Genomic DNA, 23098 nt, shown 5'->3' with positions numbered 1-23098 from the left:
TTATTCTAAATTCTTAGAAAGTAGTTGTGTAATGTGTACTTCTTTAAGTGATATTTTACATATAATAAAGATATCTGCCTCAAAAATGACCATTGGCATAACGAAAAATTTATTTTAATATATGCTTTTAAATAACAATTTTTTTTTAAGGGAAACATCACAACAACATTTATTCTTCAATTTTATATAGCTAAGATGAAAAATAAAACATTTTCCCTTTGTTTTTGTTTTTAAAGCGAAGCTTTTCTATAATTAGAGTTGGTCCGTCCGTACGTCCGCCCGTAACGGTTAGATCTTTTCGTTAATTTAAGCAGGTTAGAATTGTCCTATTTATTTCAAACTTTGCATGCTGATTTCTTTAACAGTTAGGTATAACTTAGAATGCGCAGCAACTCTAAAATCGTTACTAGAAAGTCCGTACGTCCATTAAAACAAGCTGATTTTTTACTTTTTTGACAACAAATTTTCGTATGTTAAAATTTGCCTATTATTCTGATTTTTGAAATATTGATTCACATTACAATAAGGTACAATGTTATAAACAAAGCATCTCTATTATCAAATTCAAAAAAATGTCAGTATGTCCTAAAACAGTATCATGTATTTAAGCAGTTTTGCACCAAATTCCTCTTTTTTAAAATATAGAATTGTTTTAAAATCCTAAATTCCTATCTATGAAAATAGAAATACTATAATGGTGTTTAAATTTATCCTCCAAAATCATAAAGTGTATCCAGTTTGATTTACGGGTAATAGAATTTTTCCATTTTCAATATTATTTTTACATCAAACATTCTCTGTGAGATATTGCATTTTTCAATTTAGTATCTCACACAACTACACTATAATGCAGGGCTCGTCAGCTGTCTAGTTTTAGGGGGCTTTTCTGTAGCAGCTCTTCAATTTTAATGATTTAGCCACAATCAAATGTAATTTTTTTCAACAGTCTAAAACTTGCTAGGCGATGAATGCGACTGCTGAATCTTACTTCTTACATACAGAAAGAAGGATTACATGTTTATAACTTGTGCTTGTCAAAAATAACAACCTGTTATTTTTAATTTTCTCCAAGCATATTTAAATTTTTCAGCACAGACAATTGGATTAAGCAAATCCTTTAAGATTAGACATTTCCCATTTATAAAACGCACAAAAAGGAGTGAAATGGAAAAAAACATGTAAAGTTAAATTTTACCTAATCTAATTTAAAAGTTCTAAAGAGTGTGTCTATTCATATGTTAATGTTTTTTAAATTCGTTTAAATTTTCATCTTCTTTCTATACTACTATACCATAGAGCAGTAAGGTGTTTTTTTTATATGTTCCCTAATACCTCGTAAACAACTGGACAGAACAGTCCACAAATTTTAGGGAAGTTTAGTATTGGTCCAAGGAAGGTTTTAAGGTATTTGGACTTCCTTACAAGAAAAAAAAAATTCCGCAAAAAAAACTATTTTTTTATAAAGAAATAATAAAGGATAGTGTAACATATATCCCATACTGGTAAAAACCATACTGGCTTGACAACATCCTTAACGGGAGGCTTATAAATCAATATACCAATTAACAATAGAACAGACAGTCTAACATAAAAAAAATGTTTAGTGGCTTCGCTACAAAACAATTTAACAAGTATATAATAAAATATTAGATTGTATATGGCTAAATTAAATTTGAAACAATATTACATATATTTAAAACAGAAATTACAAAACAAGGAAAAGTACATTAAATTGTTGTCTTATGAAAAAATAATAAATCTTAATTGTTATATTCAATTTGGAATAGTTTATTCTCATATCTAGAATTGGATAGATTTAAATCTTTCTTTAAACAGCCCATGTTGAATAATTTTTTTAACCATAATTTCAGAAAAATGCATCCCGACACAGGGCAAGAGTATAAAAGAAAGTTGAGCCGGAGAACCAGAAGTATTGAAGTTGATATTGATGTTACCACGGCTCTGCTCATGGCAAACTATAATAACATCAACATTGAGAATGAAAAGGAGAAGCTTTTGAATGACTTTGAGGTTAAAGAGACAAAAGAATTCAGAAAAAGTTTTATTTTTGAAACATTAAATAGGCGGACTTGTTATAGACGAGAATCTGGTGAAGAGACAGTGTTGTATGTTAATAAAGAGAATGGTGCTTCACTTATGGATACACTTGTTCATAATGATAAATTAGGTTTGGCTGATAAAACAAGTTTGATCTCTTGATTACCCTTAAATATTTAGAGGCAGAATAACTCACATCCCAGGAGATCACTGATAACCTTATCTATATTTTTTCAAATTCGAATCCTCTGCCAGTGTAGGTGATTGTTTTACTCGGCCTTTTCCTAAGGTCCTAAATTTCATTTAACTTAACCTAACTAACCTTTAACCTACCCTAAAAAGTGTGTAACCTTATTTATTTTTAATATCTAATATTATCAGCTACTTAGGAACTCATTTAAATTATTTATCCAGTCCAACAGAACAACAAAAATCAAGTCCGTCAGAAATGGCTGATCGACCAACTCAGCTTGATCTGGTGGTCATCAGCACACCTGATCCAGGTATTTGTTTACCTGGATCTAGCCAGGATCCAAACAGCCCCCTCCATGGTGAGGAAAACCCGTGTAACTCTGAAGAATCTCCCAGCCTTGCCAAAGATATAACTGAATGCACAGAGATCCCGATATCTGCCAGCACTTTCAAAGAAAATGATGATATTCTAGCTCATATAAACAAAACACCAATTGGAAAAGAACTTGAGACTGAAGATATTCTTAAAGAAAGTAATATTGTTCAAATAAGCACTCCTGTGAAATCATCTAATCAGGATGAAAAAAGTAATGGTAAAGAGAATGGCTTTTATAATTATTCCAGACGAAATCCATCAAATGTTCCCCTTACAGAACTTCAAGACTATGGTCTTCATGAATATTTCAGGTATTTTAAAAGAAGGTGTATTAACTTTTTTGCTTTTTATTTAAGATAGCTAGCCGGTGCTTTTAGTAAGTAGTAGATGTAAAATATTTCATAGAATTCAGATATGCAATCGGTTTTTTTGTAGACCTCTTATTTTTTAAGTAATTAAAGTTTTTAAAAAAAATAATTAAGTCGGTTTTAAGGTACTAAAACGCAACAAAATAACAGAAGAAAATGGCCAGTATGAACAAAAATAGAAAGATCTTTAATTTGACACCTTACTTTTAAAATTCTGTTGCGTAATTATTGAAAAAATCTATTTTTTTAACCTCGGTTTAATAAAAACTTTAAACCTTAATATTTTCTCAAACAGACATAAAAACATGGGTTCATATATACCTTTAGAATCAGAAAAATATTACGAATCCATTCTAAGCAAAATTGAAAAAAAGTAAAAACTTAAAAAAATAAAAATGGCCTAAAATATTATATTTTTACAGGCAACACTTAATTGTAACTATTAAACTAGCCAATCAAAAATCTCTAAAATTGACGAATCAAGAAACTTCACCTCAAAACTTAACCAATAGAATTGACAAAAAAAGGATAATGTTCCAACAATATATACAATAGATACTACAATAAAAATAGTGATACTTACATAACATGTAAAGAATGAAAAATTATGAAAAAGTATGCTTCAGTCTGTTTATAAACTTTAAAACAATGCAGTTAAAAATGCATTATTGTTTCTTGTGTTTAAAAAATATCTGTTACAGTGTATGTACATTTGTTTAGGTTTTGTTCAGGTTTTGCTCAAGTCAACCCTTTAAAGCCGAAAATTATGATTCTTAAAATAAACTTATTTTTTTTTATTATAGTTTTATAAAACTTTTTCAATTTTGCTTAGAATAGATTTGTAATATTTTTCTGATTCTAAAGGTATATATGAACCCATATTTTTTATGTCTGTTTGAGAAAATATTAAGGTTTAAAGTTTTTATTAAACCAAGGTTAAAAAAATAGATTTTTTCAATAATTACTCAACAGAATTTTAAAAGTAAGGTGTCAAATTAAAGATCTTACTATTTTTGTTCATACTGGCCATTTTCTTCTTTTATTTTGTTGCGTTTTAGTACCTTAAAACCGACTTAATTATTTTTTTTTTTAAAAACTTAAATTACTTAAAAAATAAGAGGTCTACAAAAAAAAAACGATTACATATCTGAATTCTATGAAAAATTTTATATCTACTACTTACTAAAAGCACCGGCTAGCTATCTTAAATAAAAAGCAAAAAAGTTAATACACCTTCTTTAAACAAATATTTTAAGGCAAGCTTCAATTGACAAAAATTTAAGTATGATAAAAATGTTGTAAAGCCTACGAGAGAAATAATTATCAAAAAATAGCAGATGATCTTAAAATATATTTTCCAATATATCTTATAATCCTTGTAATTTAATCATTCACTATTTCCGATTTTTTAAAGCTTTTATCTTCTATTTAAAATATTGAGTGTCCTATGAAGTTAAAATAAGTTTCTAACTACACCTACACATATGTCTATATTAAAGTAAAGATCTTTAATATCAAAGTTTAGGAATAAACTTGAAACCCCTAATCCAAAACAATATGTATATATTTTGTCTTTTAAAAATACAAGAGCCAGGCTTTTACAACGTCTGGAGCTAGTTCCGATAGATTAACTACTTTTAGTATTACACTCACTTAAAATTAATTAAGAAGACAAAACATTTTACGAATTAAAAGAAATGAAGTGTCAAATTTTAATATGAAATGAAGTTCAAATGCAAAAAAATTGAAGATAATGCTACTAATAACAAAAAAAACATTGTAAAAACAAGAATAAAGTTACTTAATTCTTCATATATGTAAATGCATAATTTGACATAAAATGTCATCTTATTTAGAAACTAATCTGTCAAGATATCTTAAAAACTAAATTTACAACCTAACTCTACACTTTAATCCGTCTGTCTGTCCGTCTCTGATAGGAGCTCTTGATATATCATTTACATATTAATAAGAATCGTTATAACATATCACATTAAAAGAAAAAGAAATTTTATTTTCCTCCTGCCCCAAAATTATTAATTGCAACTTTATTTTCTTCTCTATTATGTACTCTAATAATCTGTATGACAAATCCATTAACTTTATTCTCCATCCCTGTTAGGAAGAGGTTACAAGCAAAACTTCATAGTTAAAGCTTTTGAAAAGGTCAGTAATCTACCCAGAGCAACAGCATTGATAAAAACCGAAAAAAATCCGGTAAAGAGAGTTGTACTTTCACTTCAATTTGATCCCAGACTACCCAATATTTCTAATATCTTGTTTAGGTTTTGGAAAGTCATGATACAGAATCCACACCTCAAAAGAACCTTTCCAGATCCACCAATGATTTGCTGGTCCAGACCTAAAAATCTACGGGATTTTTTAATTAAGGCACAACTCCCACCAGTAATTACAGAGAGAAGGTCAAGTAGGGTTAAAAATGGATTTTCCCACTGTGGTAGAAATTGTAAAATGTGTCACAATTCCCCCCGGTTTTGTAAAAGTGTCATAAACACTAAAACCAATGAAATCTTCCCTATTTTAAGCACTCTAGACTGTACTAGTAAAAACGTTATATATCTTATTACTTGTAGGAAAAACAGTGGATCCTGTGCAGTTAGGAGACCTCAGTATGTGGGCCAAACAAGTAGAATGATCTCCAGCCGTTTTAACGAGCACAGCCACACAATCAGCACTGGATCAACTACAGTTGGAAGTCATTTCAAGGCCCAAGGACACAATCTACAGGACTTGGAAATTGTCCCAATAGAGAAAATAAGAAGCACAGACCCCTGGATACGCCTAGCTAGGGAAAAACTTTTGATTAGGTCTTTTGATTCTGCTCTCAATAAAATTGTGTAATTTGCTTCACCCAACAAACATTTAATCATCAATCAAACAAAAAAATCCTGTTTTCAAACAAGACCCATCTTTCCAACAAATTTCTTTTTCAACACATAACATTTGTTTGCAGTTTCAGAGATCTACTAAAAAACCCTCATCATTTAGTTTGTAAAAAATATTTTATTTCTGAACATTTCTTTAAACTCAAATTAACTGTGTGCATTTGCAAATTTTTATAAAAAAACTTTTAAAACACAGTTAACATTTCAAAGGATTAAGCTTCTTTGATATTCAGGTTATCTTTTAACTCAAATCAATTGTTTGCATCATCAAATTATACTTCCAAAATTCTCAAATAAGTCAACATCTTATACCATGTAGTTTTCATTTCATGTTTTATCAAAAAAATGTACACATTTTTTCACTTTTTTGGTTAATTCAAAAGAACACCAATTCTTCCTCCATCCTAAAATCTAAACAAAGCAGGATATCATAAAGATTAAAATTTTTCCCATCTCAGGAATAACTCCACCCATTTTTTTAACAGATTTCAAAATCCAAATCTCCTCCCATAAACAACCAAGGACAAAGATAAATCCACAACCTTTTCATAACCCCCCCACTCCTCCCACTTTTTTGTCTCCTCCCAGGTTTTTTTCTGTCTCCGCCTTCAACCAAACTCACCATCCAAAACTCCGCCTATTTCCTAACCATCAAAAAAATTCCTCTAATAAAAACTATGCCCCGCCCCATAACTTAAACAAGGCCAAGAATTATTCCCTACTCCTCCTTTTTAAAAAACTAATGTTTTAATCTTTTATTTCAAACTTTATCAGTAGCCATCTGTATTTTATGGTGATACCTAAGATTCAAAATAATTTGTGACATGTTCTATATAAATGTATGTTTAATATCTTTGATCATATTTGCTGTTATCTAATGTCTCATGCCTATATTTTTTAGACAAAATGAATTGAAAATGATTGCTAAAATCGAAATATATCTTCATGTCTTAGAATAGTGTAATTTTTTTAAAAATAGGTTGAAAAACATACTAACTTTAAAATAAAAAATATCTCCATCCCTAGTCTTGTGATAGCTAAACTCTTTTTGCTTTTTCGTGCTTGTTTTTTACTAAAATATTCTCAATGTCCTATAAACAAATATTGTTGGTTAATTACTGCTGTGCTACTTATGGACACATTTTTTCATGTTAATATTAGAATATGACTTACACACAAATAAAAACATTTACATACAAGTTGCATGAGTAGACCAATCATGCCGGCCGAGAATTATTTAATGAGGGGCCATGAAGTTTCTTATTCTGTTAGAATCATTAATATGTACTATAACAAGAAAGATACTGTCCAAAAAGTGCAGCTTGATAAATTAGGCTCAAAATTTTGTTGATCGTTTCAAAATAGCTTAGCAAAATTTGACTGTAAACTACTCTATTAAGCAGAGTTGCTATATTTTTTTTATTAAAAGGAATCTTGATGCAAAGTTTGAAATTCATGGGAATTTAGCACAAAATTAAGAACATAGCTATACGTTATGCCGTATTAAGGACAGGCCTCATTCTGAATGCAAATAAGCTTCACGTTAAATAATAATGATGATGGGGAAATTATGCTCTTACTTAATTCTTTTCGTACTATACAACTTTTCTGTGTATAACAACCTAGTAAGAATCACACTTTTACCTCCCTGCAGTTTACAAACATTGAATAAGGAAAAATAAATCTAATTTATAACATGGACGATAACGTTTTATAAAGCATAGCTTTTTATTTTCTTTATATAAATTGTGTTGAACATGACTTGTGTGATTTAAAGGATTAACTATACATCTGTATCTTTATTTTATGGTTTTTGTCTATTTTCTAATTCTTAATCTAAGTAACGTAGCTATTTTCTCAACAGAGTCTGTACGTATGTATGTCATTACGCTTTAAATGATTATGGAAATTGACAAAACTTGTTTAATCAATGGTATATATATTCAATAGTTTAAAGGAATTTATGATAATTGTAAAATATTCAATGACTTAAACATCGCTAAAACCAGAAAAAATTCTTTATCTTAAAAATAAAACATTGACTGTATAAAATATTCTGTCTATAATCTTTTAATGCAGCGCTACTTATGGACATAATAAGCCTTGTTTTACAATTGAGATTATCTCTTATAACGATCAAATAATGTAATTATGTTGATGTATAAAAGTTTATTAGTTTTCTGGGAAAACAATTAGAAGCTTATTCTTTATTTACATACGTTTGTTGGTATGCCATTACTTCCCCTTATATATTTTCCAATCTATATAATCATCAAGACCGCATAAAATGACTACAGAATTTTTACTTCATTCCTGTACTGTTTGTTTTTTGAATATGAAACACTCATGAATAAAACTTTATAAAACAAAGAAACGCCACGTTTGGTTCATCGAGTAAAAACTAAAACCACTTTATTTATTCATATTTGTACGAATGAATATTTAATCTGGAAAGTGTGTACTTTTGGAATAATATTCTTTTTAATTTTTAGATTTTGTGAAAAGGTGAAAGGATCAGCTTATTATAAAGGTCTTCAGGTAAACTGTTTGCTTGTTAATAATTCTATTTATTTCAATTAAGAAATAAATAAAACGCTAGTTTTCATTGCATTTGAATCTAAAAATATTTGTATCCATTTTTTTCCTGTTCAATGATAATAAAAGCTATTATCTACATATATTCGATGAAATTCTAGTCTTTTCAAAATGTAGTTATTCTAAAAACATAAAGAAATTAGTCAAGCACACCAACTAATTATGTCTGTGTGTTGATATACACTTTTTAATGACAATTGTTGAAATGAAAGAAAACTATTTAGGTTATACTCGACGTTGGTGGAGATAGGTTCCTCGCCCGCAGGGTTCAACTAGAAAAATTTCCTTCCACCCGTCTAGGGAAACTAATGAGGGCAGAAAATTTGCGAGAAATCCACATGTACTGTGATGAATTTGTACCAGGTAACTAAATAAAAAAAATTCTCTCGTGATAGTAAGGGGAGATAACAAGGTAGAAGGCCCCGTAGATAAGCCATAACATGTCAGTGTCACCAGTACTGAAAACCCAGCTAAACCACCTCGTTGACTGGGTAAAGGAAGGCATCCATCCAAAGCCATTTCAATCTCTGAAGTGCCTTCAGTTGCAACCGTTTTAGAAGGTGCCCTTACTCGCTCCGCTTAAGGTAGAAGCTGCACTCGTGGTCACCTTTTAAACGGGTGACTGAAGGCTTGCTTCAGAGATTGAAAGCTAGATGGATGGATAATAACGTGTCCGTGTCCCCCCTATACACGTCGCTTCGCTCCGGTTAAAGACACTTACGGTATGGGATCTTGGACAAAGTAGCTTCGGACAAAGTAGCTTCAGGACAAAGTAGCTTCCGGACATTTACTTAAGAAAAGTAGCTTCTAAAAGAAAAATAAAAAAAATCGCCGAACCATTTTTAGTAAAATCCACGATCCACTTTTTGTAAAATCATCGAATTTTATGATTACAAACAATTAGTCATCTTCACACCTTTAAAATGGAGGGAAGCTTGGCTAAATTTGTGCTCTCCCAGATGAAGACTGAGCTTCTCCAAGACGACCATAAGTTTACCTACAGGCGTAAGCAAGTAAAAGGAACAAAGATTCACTGGATATGCAGCCAAGAAAAAGCAAAAAAGTGTTATGCTCGAGCAACAACAGAAGTTAAAGATGGTGTTCAACGCATCGTATCCATTCTAGTAAGTTTCTTTTACATTTTTTTTTGTTTACAGTATTCTATCTCAGGTCATAAAAAATAAATATATTATTAGCGAGGTAGGTTTGGTGATTATTAACTTTATATTTATATGTATAGCAGTTGGACTAGACCATAGTATTTAATAACTCTTTTAAATTAATTTTTAAGATATTTTACTTATATTTTTGTTGCTATTGATCATGGCCGCAGCGCTCGGCACCCTGGCCTGCCTAGCCGCGGGTGCTCGGTCCCCTAGCCCATAACCTAACCTAACCTATGTTTACTATTTTTTAAGGGACCACACACGCATTCCAGTGAGCTTATGAGAAAAAAAAGTCAAAGAGGTTGAAAAAGAGGCGATACAAAATGCAGCTAGAAACCCCACCCTTTCTACAAGAGTTGTGCTGGCTGAGGTGGCTACAAAGTTACAAACTGATTCGATGGCAGTGGCTACTTCATCATCTAAATCTGATACACTGTCCAAGGCGATGTTTAATGGAAGAAAAGAACATTGGACATAAATAGTTAACTACAATTGTAGTTTTAATTGTAATTTGATCAGTTTATAAATATAAATTGTTAAAGTTTTGTTTGCTTTCAATAAAATTAGAAGTTAATGTACATTAAACATTCATACATAGGTTAGGTTAGGTTAGGTTATAGGCAAGGGGGCCGAGCGCCCGCGGCTAGACAGGCCAGGGGGCCGAGCGCTGCGGCCATAACCTTTATTACTATTAGAAGCTACTTTTCTTAAGTAAATGTCCGGAAGCTACTTTGTCCGGAAGCTACTTTGTCCTGAAGCTACTTTGTCCGAAGCTACTTTGTCCGAAGCTACTTAGTCCGAAGCTACTTTGTCCAAGATCCGCTGCCACCTCGTTGACGGGTTAAGGAGAGAATCCCCTATTTTATCTGTGAACCATCATACGCCCCCTACAAATGAAATAATTTGTGTCCCCCATGTGCAGTTTGGTTAGTTTAGTTAGATATCTATCGTCTAGGCTGCTTGCAGAGACTAAAATAATGTTTTCAAGAAAAAACAAGGTATTATTCACACAGAAATATGTTTCTTGTAGCATAAAAAGTTTATTTGCTTTTTCATAATTAACATAATGTTAATAAGCAATACCTAAAGCAAAAGCAAAAGGAATTACTGATGATAGAATTGCGTTATAAGTTATTTAATCGGTAAGAATTAAAAAAATTATTAATAATCTTACGGACAGAAACTACTATACAGTATCTTGGCTTACAAATTTGGTTGTGTAATATATAAAAAATATTCTGAAACAAATGTAAAAAGTTGTATAACAGGACATTTATTTTGAGAAAAAATAGCTATAAAAAAATTATACATGAGTTTTATTTCATAAATTCATAATAAATCAAAACAAAAGTTATGATATGTGGTAGACTATCACACAATTTAGTTAAATATCACTATGATGTACAAGCTATTGTGTATTTTTGCAAATATGAAACGCTTAACGCTTGCGGATATACGTAAGTGATAAACGATGGCAGCGTCACTAGAGTTATCTTCAAATTTGAAAAAAAAAGATTTTGAGAATTCATGCTATTAAGGCCTTGGTGTTAGATAGATTATGTAGCTGTTAGTGTGAGGGTCAATCCGAAAGGAAATATATATTTTAAATATATATATATGGGGGGGGGGGGGGTGTGATCTCCGTTCCTCTCTATGTTAGCCAAAACATGCTAATAAACCAAATTGGCCGAGACAGCCTCAGGCAGTATAAGGCCACAAAAATAGAAATACAGACAACCTACCTCATTGTTTATCAGAAAAATACATGTAAAACATGCCAATAAATCATTAAAATTTGGGAGGTTTTTTTTATCAATTTATGCAGAAAATTTATGAGCAATACCTTGTATGGTTATAATCTTTATGCTTCAGTGAATTCTTTGCTTTGTTTAAGGATTGTTTTGAAAATTGGCAAAATCGCTTATTATTCAGTAACTGACCCCCTCCCTCCCCCTCTTGAAAACATGATTTAAGCCCCTGTAGAAATCTCTGAAATATATTTTGTAATATTTTTCAGTATCGCCTCTAATAGTGTTATTTTGATAAAAGTATAAGAGATTATTTATCTAAATCTAATTTTAGGAAGCACGCCAGAATTTTTCTTTGATCGAAATCCCAACAATTTCCGAGCTATCCTAGACTTATACAGGAAAAGAATAAAATTAAGCAAAATTAAACATTTTCTACAATGAAAATTATTGTAGATATAACAATGATGTATCTATATATCTGAGCAAAAACAGGATTCATTTTTTAAAAATGTGGTAATAATAGCTATTTTACCATGTATATAGAAAAAAAAGTTTTTGAAATTTTTAAGCATTTTAGTTCTGTAATTTTTTTACTTTAAATATCCGTATCATTTGAAATCATTTATTGAAAATGTAGTCATTATTTTATCAGAAAAAGGTTCATGTAGGCAAACCAGCTGTAACTACAAACCTATTTTTATTATCTCATCAGCTTAATTTTAAATAAAGCCAACCAAATTTCTAATCACAACTAAGGGAAGGCCTCTAGGGGTGAAACCGCTAAATTCTTTAAATAGTATATTGAACATAATCGTCCGTTCTTTATTTAAAAGGTTAATCTGTATTTTTGATATGAATCAAGCAAATTAGCTTAAACTTTAAAAACAAAGTTCAAAGAAAGTTTAAATGCCTATTTTATTTCTAAGCGGAATAGAATTTTATATTTCGAATTTTACCGACTAAAAATTGTACTATTGATAATATTATTAAAATTGATTTCAAACTTTCATAGTTTTATTTTGTTTTCATAAAATTACATTAAGAAGAATAACCAAAACTTTTATTTTTCTGTGAATTTTTTGTACCAAACCTTTATATGGAAAATATGCTTTATTTCATACTTATTGTTTTGCTTTAAAGAAAGAATAAATTTAAAGTGGAATACAACTTTTTACAAATTATGATGTTGAGATATGGATATTTGACCTTTAGGATTAGGTGAAAATAATAAATGTAAAGTAAGGATGAACGGATATTAAATAATTGATTTCTCTATAGGGATCTCAGAAAAAAAACATATACATACAAACACACACATTGTTTCAATACAAGATAACATTTTTTACACTGAGTAAAAACAAGGATGTCCAAGCTTTTTTATTTGGAGTGGGTAAAAAAATTAAAAATTTGGGGTTGCTCATTTGAGGGGAGTAATCAGCTTATAAATACTCTATTTCTCTTTCAATACTTATAAAGAACATGCCTTTGAACAACGTGATCTTCTTTGTGTTTTTTAGACTTTACCAAAGCATTCGATACAATTAAGGATATTAGTTGTATTTTGTTTATTGATTTGTTAATCAAGACTAAAATAAATATGATTGAAAACATCCATGAGTATTGAAGCACATAAATAAAGTCCCCACTATAAAATTATATGAAAAAAGACAGAAAATAATATAAATAAATAAGATACTCAAGACTGAGTAAAATCTCTGGATAAAAATGCAGACGACTTTATTAAAAAAAAAAAAGAAAATCAAATTTTCTTAAAATAGATCCTATGACCTATAGAGCATTACATACAGAAAAATAAGTTCTAGACTTTTTGCTCATTTTCAATAGAAATCTTCACCAAAAGCCTAATTCAGAGGTCATCTTTTTTTTTAAATTGGGTCGCTGCATCGCTTTCTCACCAAAATTGTTTTTGTGAAAAATCCTCCAAAATCACATTTAAAAAATCTTTAAAATTCTAAAAATCATAGAAGGGTTATTACCATATTTTTTAAGTTTTTTTTATGTGGTTTGGAGTAATTTTCACAAAAACACTTGTGGTGAGGCAGCGATAAAGCGACCCTAATTATTTTAAGAATTCACCTCAGTACCCATGTTATCTTTTTTTATTGATATTATGAATGTCTATATTTTGTAGAACCCATATTTTTATATGATAAATCTGTTTCCAAGTGTAAAAGTTTAAACCATACATTATCTGTACTCAAAACAAAACAAAAGTTTTTAATAATTGAATGATTATAATTATGATCAGGTTTTCTAATAAAAACTTTTTTTATTTAGAACTAGTGCCTTTTAATTTTTTACTAGCGGCTTCACCCCTAGATTTAAAATTAAAATAGCTAAAAAAAACATTCCGGGGCCAAAGTAAACATTCCATAAAATAGAGAACTCAATTGCTCCAAGAGGTTATACAGATCGTAATAGTCAGACTTGTGCTTTAACTTTTTTCATGGACAACAACATATTATGATATTTCTAACCACACACCCTTTCTTAATGTTTATTTGTAAATCGTTACTGTAAATCGTAAAACGAGCGTCATCTTGGATGTTATAGGTTCGAATCTCAGCCGAAATTACTCCGTTTCTTAAAATTGTATTTACAACTGTTGAGGTTTGGATTTATTATATACAAATGTAATGTAGAGTAATGAAAACTACTAATAAAAGTGAATGAGTAAGAGGACATCAAAGACATTCAAATCATATTTCAATTGTTGAGTTGCTTCGCTTTAGAAAGTGTAAAGCACTCATTGATAAACTATACAAAAATAATAGTGCTGGGACTATTTGAAGGACAGGAGTGCAAATTCGATAATTCTGGTTATAGAGATAACTGTACATTCTTGTTATCATTTCAAATATTATTGGCTTTCGTTATGAATAGATTTAAGACTTAATCTGACTGTTTCAGACGTGAGTAAGCTATGTGTGCCTATGTGAGCCTTATAAAAAGATGAGAGATCCGTCATTTCTGTGGAACTTACAGAACTGAACTTGCCAATAATTTTAATATACATATATTTTATTATTGTTTATCAAAATTGTACTATAAGCCCGCATGGTTGTTATTATACCAAGTGAATCTCCTTTCCACAATGAAACCTAGTACACTCCCTTATTTAATGAACGAAATGTCCTTGTTTTATAGATAATTAAGGATTATTTTTCCCTCTTTCCTGATTATGTGCGCATCAATGTGCATCATTACTCTTGGGGTTCTAAGAAAAGGCTTAGCCTAATGGACGCAGGATTGCATAGCTTTCCAGAAGGGATAAGCCAATAGCACAAATATTGATCAAAATTTCTAATTTGAAAACCTGGCAAAGGCAGATTTTACATTTCCTATTAATTGTGGGAAGGAGTGGCTTAGGGCGTTTTATGATTTCTCGTCCATAGCTTGATCCTTGTATCCATGTTAGCTTACACAAACACACAATCACACACTGCAACTAATTAATCTGTGTAAATTCACCCAGGATAGAATGCACACACACACAGCCACACATAATTCAAGATCACAAGTTTTACAACGGAACACATTCATGAGAAGAGTAAACACCTTATTTTGAGTCAACCCTTTGCTTAAAGCTTTTTTTAAAAGGAAATAAAGATGATTTAAATTACTGGTTTAGTATGAATATTTTCATAAAATAATTGATTTCCCATTTAAACACAAAACTGTGACATTTGGGTACAAAACAGAGATATAAAACAATATTAAAAAGAAAGAAATTATATTAATCTTATTTTTAAAAAAAGAAGATTTCATTGTTGAACACAGTAGTAGTGTCTGACTGATTATGATGTAACAAAAAAAAATAGCCAATGAGAGGCCACTATAAACAATACCATTGGTCAATAACGGCCTCTCATTGGCAAATTTTTTTTTGTTACGTCATAATCAGTCAGACACTATTACTGTGTTCTTCATTGTTGCCCTGGACATTCAAGGTCAACAAAATAGTAATTATCCTATGATTTAAAATTTTCCTATCCAAGGACAAAATAAAATTTATGCAAAACTAACACACTATACACATTTTCTTTATTATTGGTTAAGGATCAGTTTTTATCTGGAATCTAATTCGAAGCCACAACTTTGAAAAAATCTTAATCTTAAATTTCACTATTGTTATTAATTATTCTTGATATGACAGGACAGGAATATTCCATATTGAGGACACAGGTTGTGCCCTGGTGCTGCAGAAGGACCTGGAGTACTGGTCCATAGACGAGCTGGCCATGGAGCCCTGCTGTGCTCTCAAGTATTATCCAGAGATAGAGGTGTGTCAAAGTGAGAAGGATGGTGATATTGCTAATAAACAGAAAGAACTTGAGTTGGCAGAGGAAGAAGATTTTGGATCCTCCAGGTAAAATGAAGGGTCAAGGTCACCTGAGACGTCCAACCTTTTTATTTTGTGGTGGGTAATATGAGGGGTTTCAAAGTTAGAGGGCGTTAAGCACCCCTTTGCCCCCACATTTTAAAGTCTAAGACGGTTACTTAAGCAAATTATTGCTTTTTTAGTGCATAATTGCACAGCTAAAGGTCATCGAGACAACTAATTTGCCTGTGTATCGGGCCAATTTATTCCCCTTACACTGAAAAGAATGACACACATCTAACATAGCAGAATTAGAAACAATTTGACAGTCTTTCTCTATGATACGAACCCATACCCTACCTGACATAAATATGGAATATGCCATAACTTAAGTTCTATGCTATATTGAATTTAAATAGTAAATACATCAAGTATACCAACTTTATCAAAGCACCCAAATGCAAAATCTTCCATCTATATTACAAAGTAGAACGATGTCTGTCTGTCTGTCCGTCTGTTTGTTTGTTTGTAGCGAAGAATCTCGCTAACCGCTGAACCGATCGGGTTCTCCTTAACAGTGTTGCTTCTTATAGGTCCCGGAAAGGTTTATAACTATTTTCTTGGGGCGTGGGACACCCCCAACCCCCCCAAAAAATAAAAATGCCCCCCCCAAATTTTTTTCTTAAATTAAAATAGAAGGGTCGACTAACCCTCCCCCCCTAAAAAAATGTCACCTCAAAAAAAAAAAATTTTTTAATTTTTCTTTTAAATCTAAAATACGAAAAATTGGGTTGATCAAACCTCTTGGGGCAAAGCCCCTAGAGGCTAGGGGCGAAGCCGCTAGTATTATATATCCCAATAGTGTTTCTTATAAAGAATGAAATAAAATAAGAACAATAGAGATTAAATAATAATACCTATATAAAAAGCATTGTTCCTTGGTAATGAGTCTTATGTAATTATACAATATCTTGTGAGCTAGTATTAATATTTTGCTGTATTTACATATTTTTTATTCCTTTTCAGTAACGAAATTACTCTACAACTTGTTAGTCCGTATATCTGGATGGCAGAGAAAGAAAATTAATTTTATATTGAAAATAAATGTCAGATTTTTTATTTACTCTACTCTTAACTTTCTTTGTCCGTCTGTCTGTAGGTAACTCTGAGAAAGATATATAATTTTTACTTTCAAGTATCCGGAAAAAAATTCTCCTTATATATAATGTATTCTAGTAAAGCTACCAAGTAAATTTATTCAATAAAATATCAAAATATTTCCATAATAATTATAATGTGCACTTTTCTTCATGAATATGTTTTCATATGTAGTATGTACTTTTGATTAAAGTTATTGTACCTCTCCTGAGAAGATATAAAACTCTATAGTTAAATGTATCTGTAATAGAGGTTAAAAGTTGTATTGCTAGGCTCAAGTATATATTTATCTAGTTCTTATTGTTTCACCTATTTGTGAATTTGAGGATCATATCATATAAAAGTGATATGAAATATTTTTTCTTTGCAGTTTAATTCAGCTCTTAAGATTTATTATATATTATATTTATTTAATATATATTATATTATATTTTAGGAGTGGGCAGTTAAGATCCTATCTATGGAACACTCTGGAATATCCATGGACAAGTAGTTTTGCTCAGGTTACAAATTTTGCAACACAAATATGCATCAAATAAACAGGAATAGGCACGATATCTACAAAGTTACGATTTAAAGAACCTCCCAGTGATTTTAAGCAACTATGCACTAAGTTTCTGTGTAGTTAAATGAACAAAAATATAAAGTTATTTTTTTTTGTCAAAGTAACATCAAATGCTTTATTGAGTTCAAAGTGTTAAAAATACGTCAAAATTTCATAGAATGCTTTTAGTCTAAGCGTTTGATGATTTTTTTATCGCAAATCATTTTACTATTTCACAGTTTTTATAACACCATGATAAAACCTACTGTTTTTTCATTTGTCTATTAGTAAGTATATATTTGACAAGTCTATCTTTTCTAACTACAAGGTTCTTTTATCATTAAATAATTGTCTAGTAAATGTAAAAGATTTAAATTTTAAAGTTTTCCAACTGCATTTATAAAGTTTACTATGTAATACAATTAATCTTTGTGCGGACTCCTCCTAATCAACTCTAGAGACACAACATAATATCCCAACACAATTAAAAACATCATTATTTATCAATAATTACACAAACAACAACAATAACCATATTCATAAGCAGCGAAACAAGTGAAACAAAATAAATAATTAAAAGTTATAGGTTATTATTAGAAGTATGAGCATCTACTCTCAAAGATCAAGGACCTATGGAAATTTTAAGAGAATTTCAGAGAATAAGAGAATTATTTTGTTTGTCCTACTAACTTTTATTGTATGCTTATGAATTATATTATCCTTGTTGCACAATGTGTATGAACAAATAAATATTTGTATGTATGCTTCAAGTTTGAAATACGTTGAAGTGAAAAGTCTAGGAATAGAATCAAACTATTTTCTGTCACGAAAAAAGTTTTCATAGATGATTGTCTACTGCAGGCTATGAGTACTTTCCTTAAAGTTCATTATTTTAAGTTTAAAGCCGCCACAATCACGGCAATAATGAAGAAATATAATTTGCCTCAAAATTTTCCACCAATAAAACATTAAATAAAGTTAATAAATGTGGATTTTGCAATAAATTGCAAAAAAAAATATTTTTTCTAATGTTTGAATAAAATCTAAAATGATATATTTCAACTCAATTTTTCGAGCACATATGTTATATAAAAATTTGAAAATAAAAATGAAACTATTTAAATATTTTCATTTAATCAAACTTTAAATTTGAAACCACAACAAACAAAAGTTAAAAAGTATTTTGTTGAATGGGCTCCCATGAGATAATAGATGTATGTGTGTGATGGCACCCAACCAAAAACTCTGAAAATAATCAATCACAAACTTTACTAATTCAATTTCAAGCTTTTGTTAAAGTTAGTGAATGATGTTTGTGATGTGTTCTGTTCATTTTAGTTCTATATCAATAGAATATACCCCTTCATATATATAATAAATAATAAGATTCTTTTTAAATTCAACTTCATATTAACATTTACAATTAAATAACTTTTAACAAATTAAGGTAGATAAGTAGTAGATAAAAAAATTCAGCATTGTATTACATTACATAACGGAAAAGTTTGTATTAACGAACTTACATTGAGACTTATCCACTATTTTGGTGTTCCTAATTCTTATTAAATCTACTGTTGAACGCCATTGTCCTTGTTAATTATTAAAATAGTCCCTAAATCAAACCACAAACCTTAAAATAACTTAACTATTTCTTTTTTAAAACATGTCCAGTAAAAAATGAATATTATGATGTTTATCTTTTTTAGTTGTTTGCGTGCCTGTCCCTATCCATGGTTCTCATATCAACAGTCACCTTTGTCATCTCCACCATTGATGAGCTCCAACAAGACGAGAAGGGCAGAGTAGAATATCCAACAATCCTGGCCATCATAGAATATATAGACAACTTTGTGGTCGTCTTCTTTACATTAGAATATTTTGTTAGATTAATAGTGGCTCCGAGAAAGTTGAAATTTATAAAAGGAGCCATGAATATGATTGATCTCTTGGCAATAATTCCATTCTATCTGTCTGTGCTCCTTGAAGGACTAGAAGATTTTGAAATTATTGGCAAAGCAGGCAAGATTATCCGTCTGGTAAGAGTTATGAGAATTTTAAGAATTTTCAAATTGGTGAGACATTTTGCTGGACTGCAGTCATTGCTGTACACCCTACAGCAGGCATATCAAGAACTGGGCCTCCTTCTTGTCCTGGTGGCTGTGGCCATACTCACATACTCTAGCCTTGTCTACTTTGCAGAGAAGGAAATACCCGAAGGATTAAACTGTACCATTATCCTGAATGAAAACAGAAAGTTTAGAGAAATGGCTGCGGATCCTTGTCTGCAATGGACATTTGTCGAATCCTTCTGGTGGGGCCTCATGACTTTGACAACTGTCGGCTATGATCTGAATCCTAAAACTATCCTTGGTAAAATAGTTGGAGGTTTCTGCGCTCTTTCTGGAGTTTTTATCCTCACATTGCCAATTCCAATTGTAGTTAACAGCTTTGCCAGCTATTATAAAAACAGGTAAAATAGCAATATTTTTTACATACATTGATACTTTAGTGTAAGTGTTATTCAAAATTTTGATATTTTGCCTGCCATTTTAAAACTTGAATTCTATATTCTTAACTAACCCTTTGATTAAATGACCTTTTTTCAAAGTCTAAAAGTGTTATTTTACGAAATAACAACTTGTATAAATATAGAAAAATATTTTAAGGTAGAACTTAACCAAATAGATTTCTTCCACTAAACTGACTTGACAATATATTGACCAAGAAGACTAAATTAATTTTTGCACTTCCTTTAATATATCATCAATCCACTAAAATAGAAAGAAATTGGATAAATATGAATGCTAACTTTGGTAAAATGAATTTAATTTAGCTTGGTTTCCCTAACTCTGAACATGTCTTTTTAATTTGCATCGAGCAGTTGAGTAGAAGATATGTAATCCAATAAGACATTATAATTATTTGATTACATTCGTGTGTAATACCTGGTAACCTAGTGTTACTCTGTCAGCCAGCTTTGCGTTTTAATACCGATAGTTTATAAGCATCATTAGGGTTTTATAGTTGGAAAATATTTATGATCTGAATAGTATATGTATCAAATATTCATTTGCTATGAAGTGTATTTCTAAAAAAAGCTAATATGACATTTTATAATTAGATTATGGAGAAACGAAGTTGGTCACAAAAAACGAGAACGAACTCGACAGCAGGCGGCGGAACTCAAACAAGCTCAAAAACTCCTTCTTATCAAAGTAGGCCTTTACTTTAATTCTAGCGTCAAAAATTAAGTGAAAATCAAACCCAACTTTTGAAAATTGTGAGCATAAAACAGTGGTTAGGTTTTTTTTAACTAAATTTAGATATTATTTTCAATGTACCAAAGACAAATTTTAGTTTATTCTGATATTGGAAGAGATTAACTTATCTTCCATTGTCCAATTACTATATTCTTGGATTTCAGACGTGTACCCAAATCTCTCGATAAAAAAAACACTGACAAAAAGTGACAGAAACCTTATATATACAATATACATACAATTATTAACAACGCTCACTTTTCTTTGTTATATCATATAATTAATCATTTTGTAGTTCTAAACTCACATTATATTATAAATTGCTTTACATTAAGAACGATGCATAGTATTATACAGAAATAGCACAATCTTGTATAATTTAAGCTTCATTTAAAGAAAGAAATATTTAGCACATAAAAAAATATTGCAAAGCTCGGTAACAGTTGTAAAGATTATTTAATTTGCCATTTCTCATTTGTAAATAATCATATTGTTTCATATAACCATATTTTTTTCGCCTTTTGAAGGTTCAAATATTAAAATGTTTTCTCGTATTCATTCGAATCCGGTGGATAGGAACCGGTTCTAATCCATACGAAAATAGTTATTTCTCGTATCGTATTATAAACGGCTTTCCGCAGATATAGAATGTACAATTATAAGATTAAAACTAGTTTTTTTAGCCCCGAGGTGCCGGAGGCACCGGCTAAAAAAACTGGTTTCAATCTTATGATTGTACATTTCTATATTCGTAGAAAACTGGATATAATACGATGCTAGACATAGTTTTTTCGTATTCATGAGAACCGGTTCCAATCCACCGGATTTGAATGAATACGAGAAAATGTTTTCTCTTTATTTAAATGAATTTTTCAAGGTTAAACAGTTTTCCTTATAATAAAACCCATGAAAATATGTCCTACTAAGTCAACTAATTATTTATATAGGATTTATTGTTGCGTAAAACTAAACCAAATTTTGTTAAATCAATTTACATGTCTCCAAGGAAAAATCTATAAAATTCTATCTTCTTTTACCTTTTACACAAAACTTAATTTTATTTTACTTTTTTGGAAGCGTTGCTCCCTTTAAAGCCATTCTTACAGGTTTGTTGGTCTGTAATGCTGAAAGTTTAAAAGATATTTTCTTACTTTCTTCATTGTAACCTTAACTTTTTATCTTTCTTGGACACAACAACTTTCCTTTTTCCCTTTTCTTTGATTATCTTACGTTGAATTCACTTTTGAACTAAAAATTAATTTAGATTTTGAAGGAAGAACACCTAATGGACATAATCGCTATTCTTATTGTTATTCATGTTTTAGGCAATGGCTGCCCCTGGTGTGCAAACGACGACTTTAAATCATATCCCACCATCAACCCATACCAGAATTATAACCAGCAGAGCAAGAAATCATTAATCAAGATTTTCTATTGTTTTTACATTTATCTTTAAATACCAATTTTATATTTAAAGGGACTGTGAACGTAAATTTTTCTCATCTTAATATCAAATCTTAACATTATCTCATTCATAATATCTCACAGATAGAGCAAAACGCGCTTTTGTTTGCTTAAAAAACGGCTTTTTCCGACGATTTTTATAAGGTACGGGGAAAGGAAGAAATTTTCCGTATTATATAAAATGTGCATTAAATTGCTTTTTTCTCCCATTATAGCCAAAATTAAACTTTTTCACATAAATCTAGATTTTTCCTAACAGTTAAGCTGACTTTTAACATAATCCTTGCTTTAATCCAATGTATAGTTACTTAGAAATTGATAAAATAAGCAATATTTTTTTATTGAAAACCAAATACAATAACAAAGCCAGAAACAGGTTTTTTATTAGTATCCAATTAACTTTAAATGGCCCATTTCTCGCCCACCTTTAATTACAAATTTGTAAATAATAAAGACGCAATATTTCTTTATAAACAGTCTGATAAAAGTGTAAACTAATTCTCCAAAGTGGGTTATTTATTGTTCAACACAATAAAAAAGGATATTATTATTTTATATAACCTATGAGATTAAACCCTTTGTAGACAGTGAGGTATTTTTTTTGTCAATAATACGAATTTAAAATATGTCTTTATTACCTAATTACTACGTTATAAAAAAACGAATTGGCAATTTTATAGCATAAAATAAATCCTTAACAGTAAGTAAATTGTTTCAACTATATATGACAAGTTAAATATCCCTACAAACATTATAAGAAACAAAAACGTTCAGATTTTCCCTGTTTTTTCCATTTTCCCTCTCAAAATACCATAAAATCAAGGCATTATTTCTGGATATTTTTGTGAATAGGACATTTTTGGTTGATCAGTGCAGTGAAATGTGCTTAGTAAATGTTAAGATTTGATAATCAGATGA

General features: G+C 30.2%; 3 protein-coding genes across 3 annotated transcripts in view; 2 read left to right on the top strand and 1 right to left on the bottom strand.

Moving 5' to 3' along the window:
• Positions 1–23098, bottom strand: part of LOC145318039 (uncharacterized) — a 68478-nt gene that overhangs the window by 11056 nt on the left and 34324 nt on the right. The window lies entirely within an intron of this gene.
• Positions 1876–11893, top strand: LOC145316605 (uncharacterized). The gene is made up of 5 exons (XM_080157235.1): positions 1876–2188; positions 2448–2937; positions 8393–8438; positions 8720–8858; positions 11744–11893. Exons 1-5 carry the CDS (start codon positions 1876–1878, stop codon positions 11851–11853), a joined length of 1098 nt encoding a protein of 365 aa, XP_080013361.1. The 3' UTR covers positions 11854–11893.
• LOC145317956 (potassium voltage-gated channel subfamily B member 1-like) lies at positions 11921–22191 on the top strand. The gene is made up of 6 exons (XM_080159245.1): positions 11921–11925; positions 15590–15802; positions 17349–17415; positions 19163–19926; positions 20578–20671; positions 22042–22191. Exons 1-6 carry the CDS (start codon positions 11921–11923, stop codon positions 22135–22137), a joined length of 1239 nt encoding a protein of 412 aa, XP_080015371.1. The 3' UTR covers positions 22138–22191.

This window comes from Acartia tonsa, chromosome 4 (assembly GCF_053477335.1).
Source record: "Acartia tonsa isolate MP-2025a chromosome 4, ASM5347733v1, whole genome shotgun sequence".
In the NCBI taxonomy this organism is placed as follows: Eukaryota; Metazoa; Arthropoda; class Copepoda; order Calanoida; family Acartiidae; genus Acartia; species Acartia tonsa.
The sequence above is the reverse complement of the archived record's forward strand: the minus strand, read 5'-3'. Positions and strand labels throughout refer to the sequence as shown.

Coding starts and splice junctions, on each gene's coding strand:
- LOC145316605 (XM_080157235.1), top strand. CDS start 1,876: ATGCATCCCGACACAGGGCAAGAGTATAAAAGAAAGTTGAGCCGGAGA. Junction 2,938..8,392: donor GGTCTTCATGAATATTTCAG/GTATTTTAAAAG, acceptor TTTAATTTTTAG/ATTTTGTGAAAAGGTGAAAG. Junction 8,439..8,719: donor CTTATTATAAAGGTCTTCAG/GTAAACTGTTTG, acceptor AAAACTATTTAG/GTTATACTCGACGTTGGTGG.
- LOC145317956 (XM_080159245.1), top strand. Junction 15,803..17,348: donor GAAGATTTTGGATCCTCCAG/GTAAAATGAAGG, acceptor ATTATATTTTAG/GAGTGGGCAGTTAAGATCCT. Junction 17,416..19,162: donor GGACAAGTAGTTTTGCTCAG/GTTACAAATTTT, acceptor TATCTTTTTTAG/TTGTTTGCGTGCCTGTCCCT.